The sequence below is a fragment of the Rissa tridactyla genome, chromosome 16, assembly GCF_028500815.1.
Source record: "Rissa tridactyla isolate bRisTri1 chromosome 16, bRisTri1.patW.cur.20221130, whole genome shotgun sequence".
Classification (NCBI taxonomy): domain Eukaryota; kingdom Metazoa; phylum Chordata; class Aves; order Charadriiformes; family Laridae; genus Rissa; species Rissa tridactyla.
Genome location: NC_071481.1, coordinates 6,620,615 through 6,639,524, shown reverse-complemented (window position 1 = coordinate 6,639,524; position 18,910 = coordinate 6,620,615). Strand labels below are relative to the sequence as shown.

The following is an 18,910-nucleotide window of genomic DNA, read 5'->3' as shown; positions in this document are numbered from 1 at the left end:
GCAGCATTGTGCAAGCACTTTTTGCAAGATGGAGTTTGTCTTGTAATGTCCCAAACCACAAGCCAAGATGCCAAGTGACCTGAGGTCTGAAGGTACTCAAAACCCCAGGCTAAATAAGGGGTTGGCAGGCACATGCTTTTACACAAACCTTTATCCTGCTGTGCTTCTTATAACAGTTCAACTCAAATAACTCTATTCAAACTGCTGGCTAAGGTGTAGGGCAAGAGAACGAAAATCCTTTGCAATTATCTGGATCTTATAAAGTGAAAAAGATGCTGCCAGGTAAGAAAGTATCAAACACTACGATGGTTTTCCAAACAGATTTGCAACAGCCAGAATATGAAATTAGGAAGTAGCAGGAGTGGAATGAGTGAGCAAACTGTCAGAGATGAAGCCAGTGTAAAGCCAAGGTGGAGATGCAGAAGGAAGGGTCAAAGGTAAAAATCAGAATGTCAGGTGTCATTCAGATTTCATTTGAAGTATCCAGGTCTCTTCAAAATAGTCTCAAGCAAAGGAACTGAGACAGATTTACTAATATATTTCTAATATATTTGCTGAACAGATGCTTATTTTTATACTATTTTTATAAATTTCTCCCAAGAAAAGCCTGAGCAGTATGCATGATCTATGGCTTAAATTCTTCAGATCTTAACAGCAGAGTCAAAATGTTTCTGAAGAAAACAAAGAAACAGCAACAAAAAAAAAAATCAAGGGAGATTTTCCAATGTCATCACATTTTTTCACTGTGTTCAAGAAAAATTACTAGTATTCAACAGAACCCTGGTCACAGTGAGAAGTGCTGATGACACCTAGTTGGCAATTCAGACGCCTACAGAAGTTTAATGTGTATTATGTCTATTGTGTAATGTGTATTATACACCAGACGTGCTCAGTAGTGCAACACACTACGAGCTTCTCCACTACCAGGAGTCCAAACATCCCACTTTTTAGTAAAACACCTCCCATTCAGAATTTCTAATATGCTCGCCCTATCCTTTATGTGGTATTGCCATTTGAGAAAATTAACTGCACTGTCTGGACTAAATTAAATGCTATTTCATAAAGCCCGAGATTAAGGCACTTTGTGCACATAACATCTAATTTTGCAATTTTGTATTTATTTTTCCCCTTCCACAGCCCACAGAAAAGAAAGTCAGCAATGTAATGTTAGGACAGTGCCGTCTTCATTCCTCTGCTAGGAACAGTTGAGATTACATTTTTTTCCATTACCCACAATTGTTATTCCAATAGTGGTGATGAAACGACCATAACTGGCTGCAAACCTGTTTTTCTATAGTGTGGTGGAAAACCAGTTTTCTTGAATGTATGTTTATCTCAGTACAAATTAAGCTAAAAGGACAATAACAAATTATCTTCTGGGTTTTGTTTGTTTTTTCCTCACCCACTGTTTATCATGTTGTTTTTTTAAATGGCACTGAATTTGTTTTTCCTTCCCTTGCATATACAGGTACTGATTTGTTATGACTCAGTGGCTACTCCAAGAACACAAGTGACTACTGAACCAGATACACCGGTTTGTCATTGTAGGGTTGCTCAGAGTCACAACAGACACTCAGACCAGGAATGAGAGCACAGATTTACATGCAGTCTCTACCAGAAATACAACTAGGGGGGAAAAAAAAGAATTCTCAGCCTTCATTCTTGCCTGCCTCTAAGGTCACACCTAAAACTCCAAGATCTGCCGTGCAATGCATTTCTGCCTGTCTGCATCACATCAGCGCACTGTTCCTTCAGCCAGCTGTCCGAACAGGTTTGCTCTGTGAATTAGCAAGGTCATCTGAGGAAAAGCTCATCACTTCCATGAGGAGGGACACACAAAGTTGTTGATGGACTCTACCCAGAACCATTGAGTATTTCAGCATGTTTATCACCAGTACAACCATCAGTACAACTAAAAAGAGCTCTAAGTCTCAGGTCTCAATGAACATAACTCCGTTGCACTGATTTCGACAGGGAAATCTTGGCAATACGAATGGGGAATCTGGTCTCACGCGTGGAAATTCTCCCCTGCCTGCTTCCCCCAAAAGCCAAGCCTTTCCAGAGTGTTGATGAGGTGTCTCCCCAGGGAGGTTTCATGGAACACACTTACCCTCCCACAGGAGCCCAGCAGAGATCCCTTTCGAACACTGGTATTTCAGAATGATGAGTGCAGCCCATCAACAGCCGATAAACGTAGGTTCTTGACAGTGCAGAGAAGCGCGCGTGGAAGCTATTGGCCACTCGGTAGGCATTCAAAATGCTGTTAGGACAGAAGAGAATGAGTGAGATGGAGAGAAATGTCATGCACTAATTCAAAAGCTTTTGCTTGGTCACCATATAGATTGGAACCGAAACATGCAATGGATTCTTTCAGAAACTGCACTTACAATAATTAAATATCATTCTCTCCTGACAGCCAATGACTAACCAGTGACTGAGGATTTGCACCTGCAGGCTGCCAAAGGCATCTGTCAACTAGGAGGCAGAAGAGCCTTGGCATCACCCCTGTCATCAAATACACAGTGAAGCTGACTTTGGGTCATCTATTAGCACGTTTTGGGGATGCTCACGCCATTACAAGAGGCTAAAACCGATCAGTCCTTCAGTTGAAAAATGGCAACTGATAGAATAGAACCATAAAATGGTTTGGGTTGGAAGGGATGTTTAAAGGCCATCTAGTCCAACCCCCTGCCATGGGCAGGGACATATTCAACTAGATCAGGTTGCTCAGAGCCCCATCCAACCTGACCTGGAGTGTTGCCAGGGATGGGGCACCTACCACCTCTCTGGACAACCTGGGCCAGTGCCTCACCACCCTCATTGTAAAAAATTTCTTCCTTATCTCTAGCCTAAATCTTCCCTCTTTTACTTTAAAGCCATTACCCCTTGTCCTATCACAACAGGCCCCGCTAAAAAGTTTGTCCCCATCTTTCCTGTAGGCTTCCTTTAAGTGCTGAAAGGCCACATCAGGTCTCCCTGGAGCCTTCTTTTCTCCAGGCTGAATGACCCCAACTCTCTCAGCCTGTCCTCATAGGAGAGGTGTTCCAGTATGTGTTCTTTGTTGCATAGTGAAACCAAACACCTCACCCAGCCCATCGAATTGTATTGCATCTGTCTGATGGCACACGTGTTCCTAGCCATGCTTAAGGTGAGAGGCAGCAACTTCCCACAGCAAGCTGACTCCCTCCACCTCCAGCTGAGGGGCACACCTTACGAACACTGTGCCCTTCCGCCTTTGCAGAACCATGGTCCCAAACGCCAGCAGGAAGGACTCCTCCAACAACAGATACCTCTGTGCTCCCTCTCAAAGGCAGCTATGCAGCTCGCTGTAGCAGACGGAGATAGTTGAAACTAGGTCACTTCCCTCCCACCTCCCCCCCACAACCTCCAAGACAAATAGGACTTTGCTGCAGCAATGAAAATAAAGGTGTAATCCCACCATCACCTAGACTGAGTCTATCTGAAAACAGCAGAATGCTGCATGCGGACCTCCTGGGAACCCTCACATTTCACAGAAAATAGCTTTTGTACGTGTTCATGTCTACTTGTCTTCCGCTGACTCTGGGCAGTTAACTCAAGAAGCAGATTTCTAGGCAGCTGAACTCCCCTGATTTCTTCTACAAGCAACAGGGAGAATTTGCCTTGTTTCTCTAAGCCAATGCCACCTTTACCATTGAACACACACAGCTTGGTAGCCAGCAGGGAGGGTACGAAGGCTGTCAGAGAGGAAAACACCCTTCTCTCTGGCAATGGAGAAAACACAGCTTCCCCGTGTTTCTGCACCTCCCCCAAAGTGTTATCATTGATTTGAACACGTCAGCAGCAGTTTTTACTGGATTTCATTTTCTCTTATCCCAGAGTATTGGCTACTCACCATACTGCAGGGAACATACCGTGAAGAGTCACTCTTACACAGGCAGAATCTCTCTGCAGGTGTTACTTTAGAGGATACCTCTCCTTAGAAGGCAGGTTTTCTCCTAGTGTGTGCCTTTCTGTCTTTGGAGTTCGGCATAGAGAGCTGAAGGGATCCAGGGCAGCCAAAAAATGTGATACTATTTGGGACCAAGTAATAGACAAACCTATTTATTTACTTTAAAAAGGTTGGCGCTTCAGTGATTTTTGCCCGCTAGAGTGCTTCTGGCTCACATCCCTTGACTGCAAAGGCTCAGACCACAGAAGAAGAAATTAAAGCTGAGCCACAGGCCTCCACAAAGATTTGCAATAACAAGCCCAGGAGATTGCTCCACTGCTATGAACTCTCAGTAGAAATGCAAACTACATTCTCCAGGCCTGCAAAGGAGTTTGAACCTAGGACCTCCAGCCTCTTCTAAATACAATAATATAATTATTACAGTTATTTTCTTCTGTCTACATGCCTCCACAAACATTTAATTTATCTTGAGCTTCTCTTGTTAATGCTTATGTGATTTTTATTAAATAACTATCCTTTTACTCCCTCTGATAGAGTGATTCTTTCAGAAAAGCCTGTTTATGCTCACATGATTCTTCAGCGCAGGCATCATTTCCTGCCTCTCCTAGCAGATGCAATTACTATTATAGGCTCTTTCTAGCTAGGAATGTCTTTCCAGCATTTATTCCACCAGCCACATTTCAGGCCTTGTTAAGATCCCATTTTTTGAAAGACTGTTGCTAAATAAAGACTCGTGGCATGCTTTACCTTTTCGACAGAGTCTGAATTTCAGAGGAGGTTGAAGGAAAAAAAGCCCAAAGATACCCAACTAGAAACGGCAATGTATTAGACACAAAGCTGTCCTCCAGAAGTACATCCTTTTCTCCCCACTGACAGCAGAAACTAAATGCCAATTTGCAGGAGGTGAGATGAATCTCAGCTCTGTCTTGTCTCTCAGGCAGCTTTTACTGTGTGCTTACAAAGCTGAAACCTGAAGTAGAAGGTGTGAGTCTACTGTATTAACATCCCTACTTAAGGGACAGCAAAGTCCTCCTGAAGTTACCCCATCTATGAAATACACTCTGATCTTTGTGGATGAGACCTTTCAAATATGCTTTGCAAACCTGAAAGACAGATCTGTTGATAGAAGAGACCTATCATGCTACAAAAAAGGTTATTATTGCTGATGATACAGTCAGCCAGATTGGAATCTTGTTTCCCTTCCAAGCTCTATTGACAATAATGTGTTCTCACAAAGATTCCTCTCTCCATCACCCCCTGCTTGCAACCACATGAAAGTGCTGAGTTTTCTCTTCAGCATTAGGAGAGAATTCTTCTGGCACAGTAATATTTACAGAGGGAGGGGATGGCTGCTGAATACTCTTAGACTCATACCCGTCACCAAGCTCCTTAATAGAAAGCAGCTGAACCATTTTTAAAAGGTTCAGCCCAAGAGAGGAAGAAGTAGAGCTGACTGCACCCTGATGAACTCCAGGTCTCTAACTGATCAGGACTGAACTGCATTCTATCAGAAGATACCACCTCCTGATACGTACCTGTCAGATCTTAGCGTGAGATAAAAAAAAACAAACAACTTTTCCCATCTGTGAGATCCCACTGCTGTCTTCTTTTGGAGATGCTCTCTAGATTAAAACTTTCTTCAGCAGCAATCCTGTTTGCTCTTAGACTGATCAGTCAAGGTATCACAAAGCCAGCTATAACTACTAGTACTGAAAGTGGCTACAACAGCAGATTTCTCTCTCTAGGACAACTTATTCCATTAAGGCTAGACAACACAACTCACAAGTTACAAGCCAAAACTCAGGGGATACAGATGACATTCAGTAGCTGGTAACACATAGAACAGACTGATTATTGCAATGGTACCCTCTGGCTTCAAAAATCAGATAGTTTCAACGCCCAAACAACTGCTTTAGTCTTTTAAGGAAGGAAATTAAAGCTATGACCTATTTCATGTTCCCTGTTACTGATGGAACATCCAGGAAGGGTTTGACTTCCACGGTGTATAGATTCTGACCTAGTTTTCAGTCTGAGCAAAAATAACAAGCAAAATCTCACATAAGTCAAATTGTATTTCAGAATCTTTTTTTTTTTTTTAATTGACACAGCAGTCTGAAAAAAAATAATCTCCAGCCCCACCCCACAGCAGCTGCATTAGACTCTTTACACAAACATCAAAGAAGGTGAAAGCTGTCAAGGGACAGTAACTCACAAACGTTAAGCATGCAACTTCGCTAGCTTGAAAGAGATTTGCTTTGTGTTTGGCCTCTCACGGCAGAGGAATCTAGCTGCCACTTCAAGAGGCCAATGGAGGAACTGGATTTGTAAGTGCAAAACTGTCAGTCTTGCATTATCATGCTAATATTCAATCTCAAGTTTGGGATGCATGATCTGACTTGTTACCGGATGGCTGTCTGTGGGTTGTGTAGTAAAAGCAGTGAAATCAGCATTTGCTTTTCTTTCAGGTACCCACCATGAAACTTTTGCTTTCAGAGAAGACTCAACCAACTCTGCAAACTGTTAAAACATATTTTTGCAAATAAGGTGTGTGGGGAGAGAAATTTCCCTTACAGATTTCTGGGGACTGACAGTCATGCATTTTGAACGGCAGCCACACTCCAGATCAAGGCCAAGCAGCATTAACAGTCATCGCATGCTGCCCTTAGGCTGAGCTCACCCCCTCCAAGACGTCGGAAGAGGGTCTCATGGAGGGACAGCTAAGCTAACGTGGACAGCCAGAAGACTCTTAGGATCAAAGGGAAAAAGCGGTATGGCCTTATGCTGTTCCCAAAACTGTCTGAGGGCTGTCAAAGGAACTGTAAACATCCAGGGAAAAAGGCAAGTTAAAACAATAAAATAAACAGCCACTAACAGGAACTATGTGCCTCTAGTAACAAGGCACTCACCCTGCCTTCCTGCCCTCTTTCCTGAGCTCAGATTCCAAGGATTTTACTTCCTCTTCCCTTCACTCTCTGATGGCTCCCCTGGTGCTTGTTCCAAGGCGAAAGAATGCAGCTGGCGCTGAGACGGTTGCTGCAGCTTCTGCTCCAGTCTCTGACCGAGTTGTGAGCTCGCATATAAAAGGTCCCACTGTCTTTAAATAAATGCAGAGCATCACTGGCATACAACTCCAGAAATGCTGCAGAAAAAGGCTGCAAAACCCAATCCTGAGGCCATGAGAGCTACAGACACTAAACACTTCTTTGGCATAGGCCTACAGAAGGTACATAGGTGGGATCCCAGGCACAATGTACCTTGTTACAGCAGCAAATGTCAGGTCACCACTGTCTCACACACACTCATGACTATCAGCATAGGCTGGAATTTCTTCCCTGGAGTCAATATGCCCTCTAGACATGACATAGCAGAACTCTGAAGGAAGAGTCCCTCCACCTAATGACGCTCCTTGCAGCAACACAGCCCGTGGTGACGGAATGGCCACTGGAGCAAAAATTGACCCCTTCTGTTCATCTCTGCTTCACACTGAGTCAACGTAAGGTCTGGAGCAGGTTGTGTCAGGGACTGCTGAACAACACGGCACTTACATTACTTCAAGCAAGCTAGTGCTGGAACAACAAGCTAGTCACCCTGTGTTTCACACAATGTTAATGCAGATGTAGAGTATCTGCAACCTAGCCAGACTCTGCCCAGCACTACAGGTGTCACTGGCATGTGCAGGGCATGCTGGTCACTCTCTAGTCACATCTGTGGATTAGCTGCCTATTTCTACTGCCAACCAGAGGCAGGCAATCTGCTTTGTTGCTTCTAAAAACAGTGGCAAACACCTTAGAGAATCTGATCCCGGGGGCCTAGCTCCCCACAGGTACCGAATGCCCACCACTGTAGTCAAAGCTAGAGAAGACTCTGCCACCTGGGATTGCTTTCCTCACGTTCCTTCCTCATCTTAAGGTTTGAATGTTTGCAATGTGCTCTGAAAAGGTCAAAACAGCTGATTGAACTGCACATCAACACCTTCTGCAGAGCATGGCACAGCTTCAACCAACTCATACTAACTCACTCTTCGCTTCATACAGCATGTGGAACATGCATGAAAGACCTCCTGGAAAAAAAGTAACACCATCATTCATCTCTCCCTCTCTCAGACCCCAAACTATTAGAGCACCTGCACATTTAGAGCTGGATTCACCGTTCCCCAAACCCTGCAGAACTAAGAACAGATGCAAGTATGATGTCAGTCCTCCAATCCCAGGACTTGCTATGTCAGCATTTGGGTCAGGCCCTGCTTCACAAAGAAGAGATTAGAAAATAAAGCAGAATGGATAAAGCGCGAACAGGGAGTGTACTTCATAGCAATGTTGCTGCTCTTACAACAATCCCTTCATTGGGTGGGGAGGGATGTGCTTTTTTGTCCCAGGCCCTTGCTCTGGCATGGGGAATTTGCCTCCATAATCTTCCTTTATGTTGACGGCACCAGAGGTCAGAAAGACTGCAGTACAGTGAAACAGAGCAACCCAGACCTCTGAGTAATTACCAACTGGCATCTTCCATCAAAGTTCTTTTGCTCACCTAAATACCTCCTATAAATTACCCATCTTCTCGCACAAACCACTGAAGTACTCTGACACACTCTTCAGTAGGGAACCGTACAGAGATTCAAGTCGTGTTGTGCCAAATGCTGTATGGACAAAGACACTGAAGTTTTCAGTTTACGCAAATAAGATAAAATAACACAAGAAAGCATAGAGCACAGTGAAGCAGCTGCTGGCAAATGGCACGTTGATTCTGGGACATAGCACAGATCTGGCTTTTAGTCTAAAAACCCCAGTGTTTCATTCAATTTACACTTTAACCATAAAAAAGCACCCATGTCTGGGGAAGAACACAGAAACTGTTTGACAGCTGCACAACAGCTTGGGAAAAAAAGCAAAGAACATGAAATTCAATCCACCTTTTGAAAAATTCACAGGGTATAGTAATTACTTATGTAATTGATGCAAATTTCTAACAGAAACTGTTGGTTTAATGATCATTTTTTTCTGCCTTTGAGTATGGGCATTTAGACCTAGGTCTCAAACAGAATAAGCTCAGTCTGGAACTCTGCAAGAAGTAACAATTCTTACAAGAAGAAAGACAAAAATAGGAAGAAGAAATGTCTGTTCTGCTCTCTGCAGATTGTTGTATCAAGTTCCTCACTACATTCATATGCAACTCTTCCTAGTCATTAACAGTTGGGTATAGTATGAAAAGGACTTTATCCATCCCATTGAGTAAAACATCAAGTCTTGCTACAAAAACATCAAACTGGAGTTTTTGATGTAACTTCTCTAAACCATGTCAAGTGGTAGCTTTGGTCTAGCAGGGAAGAAGAGCGGCTGATCACATGGGAAGGGAAGAATACATTATGCTGACACTAACAGCAATTTTGTTTCCTTGTTCTTCATCTGTTTGCGCAGACACAGGTGAGAGGCAACACTGCAGCCAATTTTTTGCTAAGTGCTAATTCAATTAAATAAAGAAAATTAGGGAATTTGGGGAAATAAGCAGCACTGAAACTTAACATACTAATCTCCTGGCTCACGTGTGAAACTACAGTCATCCCAGTGAATTCAAAATTTATATGGTGACCCCAATCTCTCACAACTCTTGTTTTCATAGATGATCTCCTAACAACAACAATGTGGAATAAAAGTGATCTTTCATGTGCCAGGGGTCTGGTAGTAGCAGAATACGGACGTGCAAGGGAGTGGTTTGCTAACACATTAACAGGGGAAAATACACCTTGTGGGCCAAGATGGGAGATCACTACTGCATTTCCTCCTTTCTCCAACAAGGGCAAAATGAAAGATTTTGACTTGTCACCAACTCACCGGATTGGCTCAGGCCTCAGGTGGTAATTAAGAGAGTAGATGAGCTGTTTCTCATTAAAAGCTGGCTTTCCTGGTGCCCTCTGGATGTCCAGGTGAGCAGAGTTGCAGAGTGCATGGACGCCAGTATCTGTTCGGCTGGAGATGTAGAACTTGATGGGAACAATGGGTTTTAGGTTCTGCGCTGCCTTCTGAAAGCCAACATGAGATAGATTAATGAATATTGGACTCACTTTGAGCTAGCTAGGAAAAAACATCCTCCTCCTTGCTAACCATGTGTCTCCTTACTGTTCACACAGAGAAGTAATTGACAGTCTTACGATGGTCTGCAAAGAAAGGGACAGAGACGAGCCTGTTTGGGGGACTTCTCCTAGCACCAGTGGCTTCTCAACTTTTGTCCTGAAATCACCTCAAACAGAACATCCAAAATGCCATGTGAGCTACCTTACACGGACAAAACAAAGTAAGAAATATTCACCTACCTATCCTTTGCTTTATATCATTGGGTAAGTGGGAATGAGGAGAGAGAATTATGCATTTAAACCCAGACACCACCCCTGCAATTTACCGCTAAGAACTGGAATCAGATTGCTTCAGCAGCTCTTAAAGAGCTGCAGAACCCAAGCCTTAAAGGGATGGAAAAAGCACACGGGGATGTCTGAATTACATCAGCCAAGACACCTGAAAGAGCTCAGGCTGCATCCTTTGCTTCCAGTGCAGGCCAGGACGGTGTAAAATACCGTGGCTTATTGCTACAGGCAGAAGTTCTTTTCCATCCACCATGGGAGCAGGGCTACAGAGGGCAACGTGCTTCCACTAATTGCTGAAAGCAGAGGAGCAGCCAGGGGACCAGATGAGTAGTAGCTTAGCACTGATGTAATGCATTTATTAGTCCCACTGAGAAATATAAATATAAACAGATCTAAGAATCAAGACATGGCTCTCATAAAACACACCAGTAGTTGAGGAGCTGACGCTGAGCTATCCCAGCAGGTACAAATAACCACAGGACAAACACACGCCACCGGCAGTCACAAGATGGAATTTCCTTATATTGGCTGCTTCCACAGTTGCATTAATGCAGGAATGGCTAATCCTCAAGAGTACTGTTTTCTTCAGGAGCTAGTGCTGCCTTAATATTCAGGCAATGTCTCACTCGCGCTAAGACCTCTGCCATAGTAAAACTAAAGCAGAAAATTACAGACATAATTTATACCATCACAGAATTCAAGTTTTACAGTCACAGAGTTCAAGCTTTTTGGACCAAAAGGCCCCAAAATTACACTGCATCTGAAAAGTAGTTTAAAAATTAGTTAGCAAAGTGTATTGCATCAAGCTGAAACTTACTATTAACTCAAGGGGAAGGACAGTGATTGAGATCCTCTAGGTTCTGCATACGGATTTTGGCATGGATTTGCTGGAGAACCCACCTGTGGTTAGGATTGTTGTTTCCCTTTCCCAACTGTTCCTCTCCTCACAGCTGGCTTTTATCCCCACTTTGGTTCTGCCTTTCCATTCTACCCACTAATAAAGGGCTGGAGAAACAACTGGGTAAATTACTACAGTTCCTGCTGGGAAAGTAAATAAAACCCTCTAAATGAGTCATTAGCATAGTGTTTTCTAATCAAGATGCACACACAAAAGAGAGAGAGAGCGCAAAAGAGATGCTAACAGAGTTGATTAGATGCTATACATTTAAGAGTCTGTCTAGACTGGCCTAAGTTTAGCTAAGCCAGGGTGGGTTTTGGTAAGGGACAAACACTGGTACGTCAGGAAGTTATCGGAATACCAAGGTTTCTAATGCAATGATAAAACCACAGTAGGTCTTACCTACAGTAAGGTGTTAAAGTAGGTTGCTGGAGTACTGCAAAATACAACTTTTTTTCTTTGCGAGGACAGGCCCTTAAACAGAAAATCCAATGTAATTTGTTACAGGGAATGAGTGAAGCATATCTGAAAGACTGAAAAACAATGAAAAAAAGGCAGAAAACCAGATCAATAACTAGAAATTTCCTTCTCTTTCCCACTTCCCCTCCTGAGTAGTGAACCCAGCAGTGGTCTTTATTAGATTTTAATTTGGTACCAAGAGTCAATAAAGTTCGAACTGCTGAGTCACAAATACCTTCCAGACTCCTACTATTTGAGCAGACAGGATTCTGGGCTCTCAGAAACATACCATTAAAATGCACAGGGAGGCAAGGAAAAAACATAACCGAGCTGCAGGGGAAGGCCTGGGAAACAGAACAGAAATGACCCTAGCTTTTTCCTCTTCCTAATCCTTCTATTTGGGGTTCACATGTGGTTACAATTTACACTGAAAATCTTTATTTATCACCCTTATGTAGAGAGAAGCAGACAGAAATTAAGTAGTTTTCTGCAGCAGACCTTGGCTTGTGCCTCAGCAATTTATCTTAAAGCAGAAGCTGCATTTTAAGAGCAAAGTTTCTGCAAAGGTATGTTCAGGTTTTGCAGGCTCCTCCTTTCCTCCACCTTCTTCTCCTCGTCCTTTCTCATCAGGCAAAAACCAGCCAGTGGGCACACTTTTGGGTGGCGGTAGAGGGAGAGAGAGAACAGGAGAGAGCACGGAAAACATCCTCCTTTCTTGTGCTGGGCTTGGAGAAATTTGGATGCAGCGCTCCTTGGATCCCACACTGCATCCCATTTCAATCACTGCATCTGAACAGAACACTGGATCTCTTCTCCTCTGCCAGCGGGAGTTGAGCCCTGTGGCAGAGCCGACAGGAGAGGAGGAGAGGATTGCAGACTCCAAGGCAAATCTGGTTATTTTGAATCCACAAAGGTGCAGGACTGAATGACCGGTCCAACAAATGGTATTTTCCCAGCTGCCTTTCTCCAGCGCAATTTAACTTTCTCCCAGACACACCTCTCTAGAGAAATGACTGAAGGATATATGTGCTGGGCATCCAAGGAGGAATGTGACCACCATCAACAGCAAATCTCAGTTTGTGAAAGCTGAAAGCTTTGTTTGTGGATTCTTCCTCCAGCCTAACAGGCATGCAATTGATAATATATCATCAACTGCTGCCTCCAGTTTCAATTTTAACATTTCATTTAAATCCCATCCTAATTAATCTCCTTAAAGAGAATTTTTGAACTGCTGAACTTCTTTGCAGGCAATTCAGAAACGACCACTTCACCTATGCAAATGTCTCATATCTGTACCATCCAGATGTCCTTTGAGCCTATAGGCAGATGATGGTTTCTTCCTTTGGTTCATATATACTTTAATCCGTTAAAAAAGATGCATTATTTACATTTAGTCAGTGCTTGGATAGCAACCAGTTTTTCCTGCCCTTTCAGAACAAAAAAAAAAAAGACCCTAAAACAAGCAGGCCTTTCATCTGAGGAACTCAAAAGGCTTTACTGCTATTAATCCAGATCCTTACCCTGTTGATTATTATCTAAGGATTCCTATGGGGGAAACTGAGGCAGGCGTTAAGCACTTTACCCACGGGCACCCAGCTAAAAAGCAGTAGAGAAGATACAGGAATAAAGGAGCTGGATTGTCCTCCCATGTGCTCAGAGTTCACAGGTCTCTGCTCCCTTCTTTAAGCCACAGAGCATGCAAATATCCTTCTCTTTAGCAGGTGTTACAAACACTGGAATCTTGGCTTGGCACCTGCTAGAGGCCTTTCATTGAGCCAGATCTTATCCATTTTCACTTAGTCTTTACTTCCCGAGTCACAGTCGTTCCAGACGATCATGTTTCTGGAGAAGCAATAAGCATCCCAGGGTGTCAGTTTATACCTCTAATACCCTGCATACCAGTCCTGCAGGGAAAAGTATTACTTGCATTTAGTGGGTCTGTTCTACTAACAGGTTTCATTCACTAAGCACTTCCATATTTTAAATCATGCTGAAATTTCCACCATTGTGTGCCAGAATGATATGGATCCACATTCCAAATTGCTATTATTACTCGCAGCTCTGTTCTCTCCTCACTCTGTACAAATGCTGGAGAGGCAAGATGGAGAACAGACCCGTTAATGTATACCACCTATGGCGGGAGAGCAAAAGTTCATCCACTTCTCTCCCTGAAGTCTAAATAAAAAATCCTCAAGACTCAGCCATCTACCTCTACAGACCATCTGGGAACCACAAAAGGAACCTGTGAAAACAATTGTGGATGGGTGTGTTGAAAAGCAAGTGTGCATTAGGAATGTTTGGGAAAAATAAGCGTCTATTTCACTTTCACAGCAGCTGTACCGCTTACTGGTTTCATCATGCATAATGGTGTTAGTGGCACAGACACAAGGGATTGCATTGCGTTACTGAGGATGCTGCACAATTTATAAGTTGCTGTGGTCTAATAAATAATATCGTGCAAGCTTCTGGTTGGAAGTCATCACACCCTCGCTGACTCAACAGGTGCTATGTCAACTGCAAGTAATTAAAAATCTAACTCATTTTTAGTAGAATAGATAAAAGTTGAAGTGAAAGCCAGGAAGAAACAGCTGAGAAAGTGGCTTCTGCTAAAAGAAAGGTTTTCCAAAGCAATTTCCTATGCCACTGAAATTATTATCCACACAGGGGTTGAAGATGACAGTTCTCTGGGTCTATTTTCTGTTCTCTCTTCCCTTTTTTTTTTTTTTGTGGGGGGGCTGGACTCAGGTGGGGACATTGGTTGTCCCAAAGCTGCCTTGCATAGGAAGGAGTTTGTGTATGTTCTCTTTCTCTCCTCTCCTACTCCCCCTTTTCCTTTCACAAGGAATAATATCTGGCCTTAGCACAAGGCTGCCGGCCAAAGCAGAGCTTCGTGTGGGGAAGATTAGTTTTGGGCAGGATTTACCAGCACAATGGGAAACAGCACACTCAGGAGATGGTTCAAACCAAACATGAAAGGGAACTTAATTCTGTACATCCTCACAGGCCTCGCATATGGTGCCTGTTAGCACAAGCAACAGCTACTCACTTTAGCAAAAAGTGCTACACAGATCTTCCTTTACAGTGGGGACATTTGTAAGAAGTGGGACTAGAATGTGAAGTCCTGCATTTTCTAAGTTTCCACAAGGAACCAGAGGGAGCCAAGTCACAGGATTCAAACTTCCCAATCCGGGGAAGCAAGGTCTGGAATTTTGGTTTGGACCCATCACTAGCAAGCTGGGCTTCCAAGCGCTTCAAGACAAATATGTTGTCTCCAAGAAAGAAAGCAAGCGTTGCCTGCAAAGCTCACCCCCTCAAAGATATTTTAAAAGCTTTTTCAAATATCTACATCTGTCCCCAAACTAAAAGAAGTCTCCCTTTCCTTCAGACAGCCCCAGGGCTCCCTTACATAGCAGTACTGAGGACTACAAAAGCTTCCACGTCCTGTATGACAAAGGGTTATAGACAGGCCTTCTGCTCAGACCCAGTCCAGCAATTTTCCCTTATCACACAGAGGGTGCAGTACATGCTCACTCACACACCAGTCCATTACATTTTTAACGGCACAGTTGTCAAAACACAAGGTCTGCACCTCACAGGTTATTTGCTTGTCTGTAACTGCAAACAAATGTCTGAACATATTTAGAATACAATAAGGATCTCATTACAGATTTAATTTTGCCCTTCCCTTCAGTTGCCTTCCTGGCTTTGGAAAGTTGTGAAGTTCAAGGCTGCACAGAAATGGAGGAAGATAAATTCCTACAGGCCCCAGAAGTTTTCTATTAAAGTTGCTTTAAGACTTCCCATGTGGTTCTAATAGACACAGCCCTGCTCAGCAGTGCCCAGCATCAATACCACCACATGAAAGCAAAGCACATATCCCAGAACTGGCCTGCAAAGTGCTGATACTATGAAAAGACAACACCAAATAAGTTTATCTTTTTCTTTTTTTCTTCTTCTTTTCTCCTTTAATCACCCATCCTACCCATTCGCCTATTACAACAAAGTTACTCGGATAATGCAAAACAACTGCTGGGCTCACCCAAAGTCCGGCGCCTGGAGCTGAGACACTGGATGGTTCAGAGGATTAGATAAATGAGATAGAAAGTCCTTTGGGGCTCTTCTTTCAAGATTTGCACAATATTTATACACTTTCTCCACAATGGTCTCAGGCAAGAAGCCATACAAATACACCCTGAGAACTCTCATTCAAACCATAATTCATCACAGTTTCCTCCTGCAGACCGCTCAGCAAGAGCATGCAAGAACCCTCATCCTCACTCAGTAAAGCAAGGCACAGAGTGGAAACGTGTTGGCCACGGTCATGGAGTGGCTGGGTGGGACAGTGAGTCTGCTCCTGGACCAGCTCCTCAACAACTCCACTCCTGCACAACACCAGGACTGTATGCAGCTACTGCAGGCAGAGTGCAGACTATCACAAATAAGCCTGGTGGGCACACCACCTTCAAACTGCTACAGCTTGCGATCTCAGGTTAGACAGTCTGACCGAACCAAACAGAATAACAAAAAGGCATGACCGGACTTAAGCAATCAGTTTCAACCTCTTCAGCCATCTCCGATCTTCTAAATGGGCACAAGCGTCATTTCAAACTACACAATGCTTCTAAGGCAAGAGAGGAAAATAATGCAGCTTCCTTTTGATTCCTGCCCTGCACAGGAAAATGGGATTCACCAGCACTGCCCAAACAAAGGCAGCTCAACAGCAGCTTGTAATTAAATTACCATTAGGTACACAAACATTCAGGTGTACTGAGCATTTCCCCTGTGCAAGTGACTTACTTTCTACTCGCTAGTGTAACAGTGCATCTTTGGCACTACTATTGCACACTCACTCCAAACCCAAACAGCACTTTGGTTCTTACATTCTGGGAAATCCCAGGCAACAGCACCGGAACAACAGTGATCACAGGATCATACCTTTTTTCACCCCCATATTAGACGAACTCCAGAAGAATGGAAACGAAGCTTTTTTTTTTTTCCTTTGGAACAATGGATATCCTGTTGTGCTTTGTTCCATGTCTGAAAAGGTCTGTCAGAGACATCCTCTCCTGGGAGGACACAGCATCTAGTTTCTAAACCCATAAAGGACTTAGATAGGAACTGGAAGCAGGTAAGCTAAGCCTGCTCAGAACTGAGGCAGTTCTAAGAAAGAGCGGAGGCAAAGCTGTAAGAGCTAATGAAGCTCACATGCTCAAGGACATCCAGGTGGGCCAGCACTTGAGCAGGGACTCTCAGAATCATAGTTCTGGACTCGGATGCCTCAATTTCAAGTCTCACTGGAGGGTTCACATCTTTTTCAGGATCAGGATCTTAACGGTTCTGACTTCACCCTGATGTATTTCTTCCACCTGTGTACTGCTGTCATTTCTAAGGCACTTTGACTATTTTGAATATTATAGTGTTTAGCACTATACAAGTGTCTTATTGTGTGTTAATTTAAAAATAATATTTATCCTTGATAATATCTGTAGCTCAACAATGTGACCCTAGAAGTTTCATTTTAATGACAATATGATTTGCGAGCACCTACCTGCAAATAATTCTGGACTCCAAGTATTGACTGATCATTCAAAGTCTCCATAACCCCACTGCAAAGCAAAACAAATACAATAGTTACTGACCCAAGGATTAGACACAGAGTCCACCAACACATCTAGAAGTTAATGGGGGACAGTCATCAAACTGTTTGCTATTGAGCGACCTGGATCTTTTTACGGAACTTGCAGGGACCAAACACTTTGATGAAGGGACAGGAAAACAGATGCAGCAGTTATTTGCAAGAAAGGAGGCTGGAAATAAAAATATTCCTTCAAATGTTACTCTCTGGACTAGCCCTTCGGATGGAGGCGGACGTGAAGGGGAGACAAGGCAGACAAATTACACTAGAAAATAATTTGCAGATAAAACGATTTCAGGGCCAGGAGTTGGTTGCCAGTTGCAGGTCTGTTTTTTGCAGGCCCTGTGGATATCATCAAGGGGCTCAAAGACCACAGAGACGGTGTGTGAAGAGCTTCCTTCTCTACTACAGAAGTCACAGCCATGCACAAAAGCTGCTGAAGTGCACAGAGATACATCCTGAGGCTAAACCCAACCTACCAGTAACTACTCGGTGTAATTTAGGTCAGTACTCACAGTGACACAGCCCACGTGTTGCAAAAGTAGTGTGGGTTTTGGCATATCATGGTATTATTCTGTAAAAACCTCATGAAGATAGGCACAATTCCATGAGTTGAGGCTGCGCAAGTTCTCCCACATACTTTTTTTTTTTTTTTTAATGTAAACAAGCACAGCTACACATGTGGGATGTTTAAGGCCTGGGGAAACCCAAGCTCAGCTGCCCTCCTGCAGGACTCGGCCCACAGACCTTTCCACCTGCACCTCTCGGGCAGCGCAGGTACCCAAACCACCAAGCTCCAGCTGCCCAACAAACCACCACCGCTGCAGGAAACCCAGGCGCTCGCCTCCCCCCCACACACACAGCCCGAGATCACAATTCTGCCGCCTCCTCTGTCCTTTGATGTTTTCCTCTTTGCCCTTTTAATGCATTTCCTGCCCAAACCATCCCCTTCCTAACACACATAGCAGCAGCTCCCTGCGTGCTCTCACCTACTCAGCAAGGGATTTACCCCTCACCAAAACCACCCATCCTTTCCCCAACCTTCTCCCTGTCGCTCCCTCACGGCTGACCACCTCCCCCTCAGGGCCGCAGCAGTCGCTGGTTGACTTCCAACGCGCCTGGCTGAAGTAGCTGAGGCACCTACCTATATTTAGTGCCAAAGTACTGAAAGAACACTAGGTATCGGGTTGGGGGAGAAACCATCTTTCCTGCCTAAGGCCCTACGGCGGAGGGGCAGAGGGGCCCGGGGAGCAGCCGGGCGGCCTTCCCGCCCCTTCCCGCCGGCGGCCCGCCCAGCACCGCCCGCTTCCGCCGCCGCCGCGCTGTGTGGGCCCCGGCCGGCTGAGGCGGTGCGGCGGGGTCGCTGTGGCGGGGCGCGGAGCTGGGCCCCGGCCCCGGCCCCGCTCGCCTCAGTGCCCGGGGCGGCGAGAGGAGGCGAACGGCAGCCGTTCAGCTGGGCGACCGCGGTCCTGCCCGGGCACAGGCCGCCGGTTTGGCCCGGGAGAGCGGCCCCGGGACTCCGCGCCTCCCGTCTTCTGTCCCTGTCTGTGGTTTTCTGACTGACCGGAGGTGGCCCAGCCTGTGGTGGCGAGAGAGGAGATCCCTCACGAATCCTGGGCTCTATCGTCTCGC

General features: G+C 44.5%; 1 protein-coding gene across 1 annotated transcript in view; it reads right to left on the bottom strand.

Annotated features, from left to right (window-relative positions):
* Window positions 1-18,559, bottom strand: part of PUSL1 (pseudouridine synthase like 1) — a 28,256-nt gene extending 9,697 nt beyond the window's left edge. Inside the window, exons 1-4 of the mRNA XM_054222168.1 lie at window positions 18,423-18,559; window positions 17,192-17,249; window positions 9,760-9,947; window positions 2,111-2,260 (exon numbers count right to left, since the gene is read on the bottom strand). Coding sequence (XP_054078143.1) covers window positions 2,111-2,260; window positions 9,760-9,947; window positions 17,192-17,249; window positions 18,423-18,481 — 455 coding nt within the window. The 5' untranslated portion in view covers window positions 18,482-18,559. The remainder of the gene's footprint in view (window positions 1-2,110; window positions 2,261-9,759; window positions 9,948-17,191; window positions 17,250-18,422) is intronic.
* Window positions 18,560-18,910: the final 351 nt, after the last annotated feature.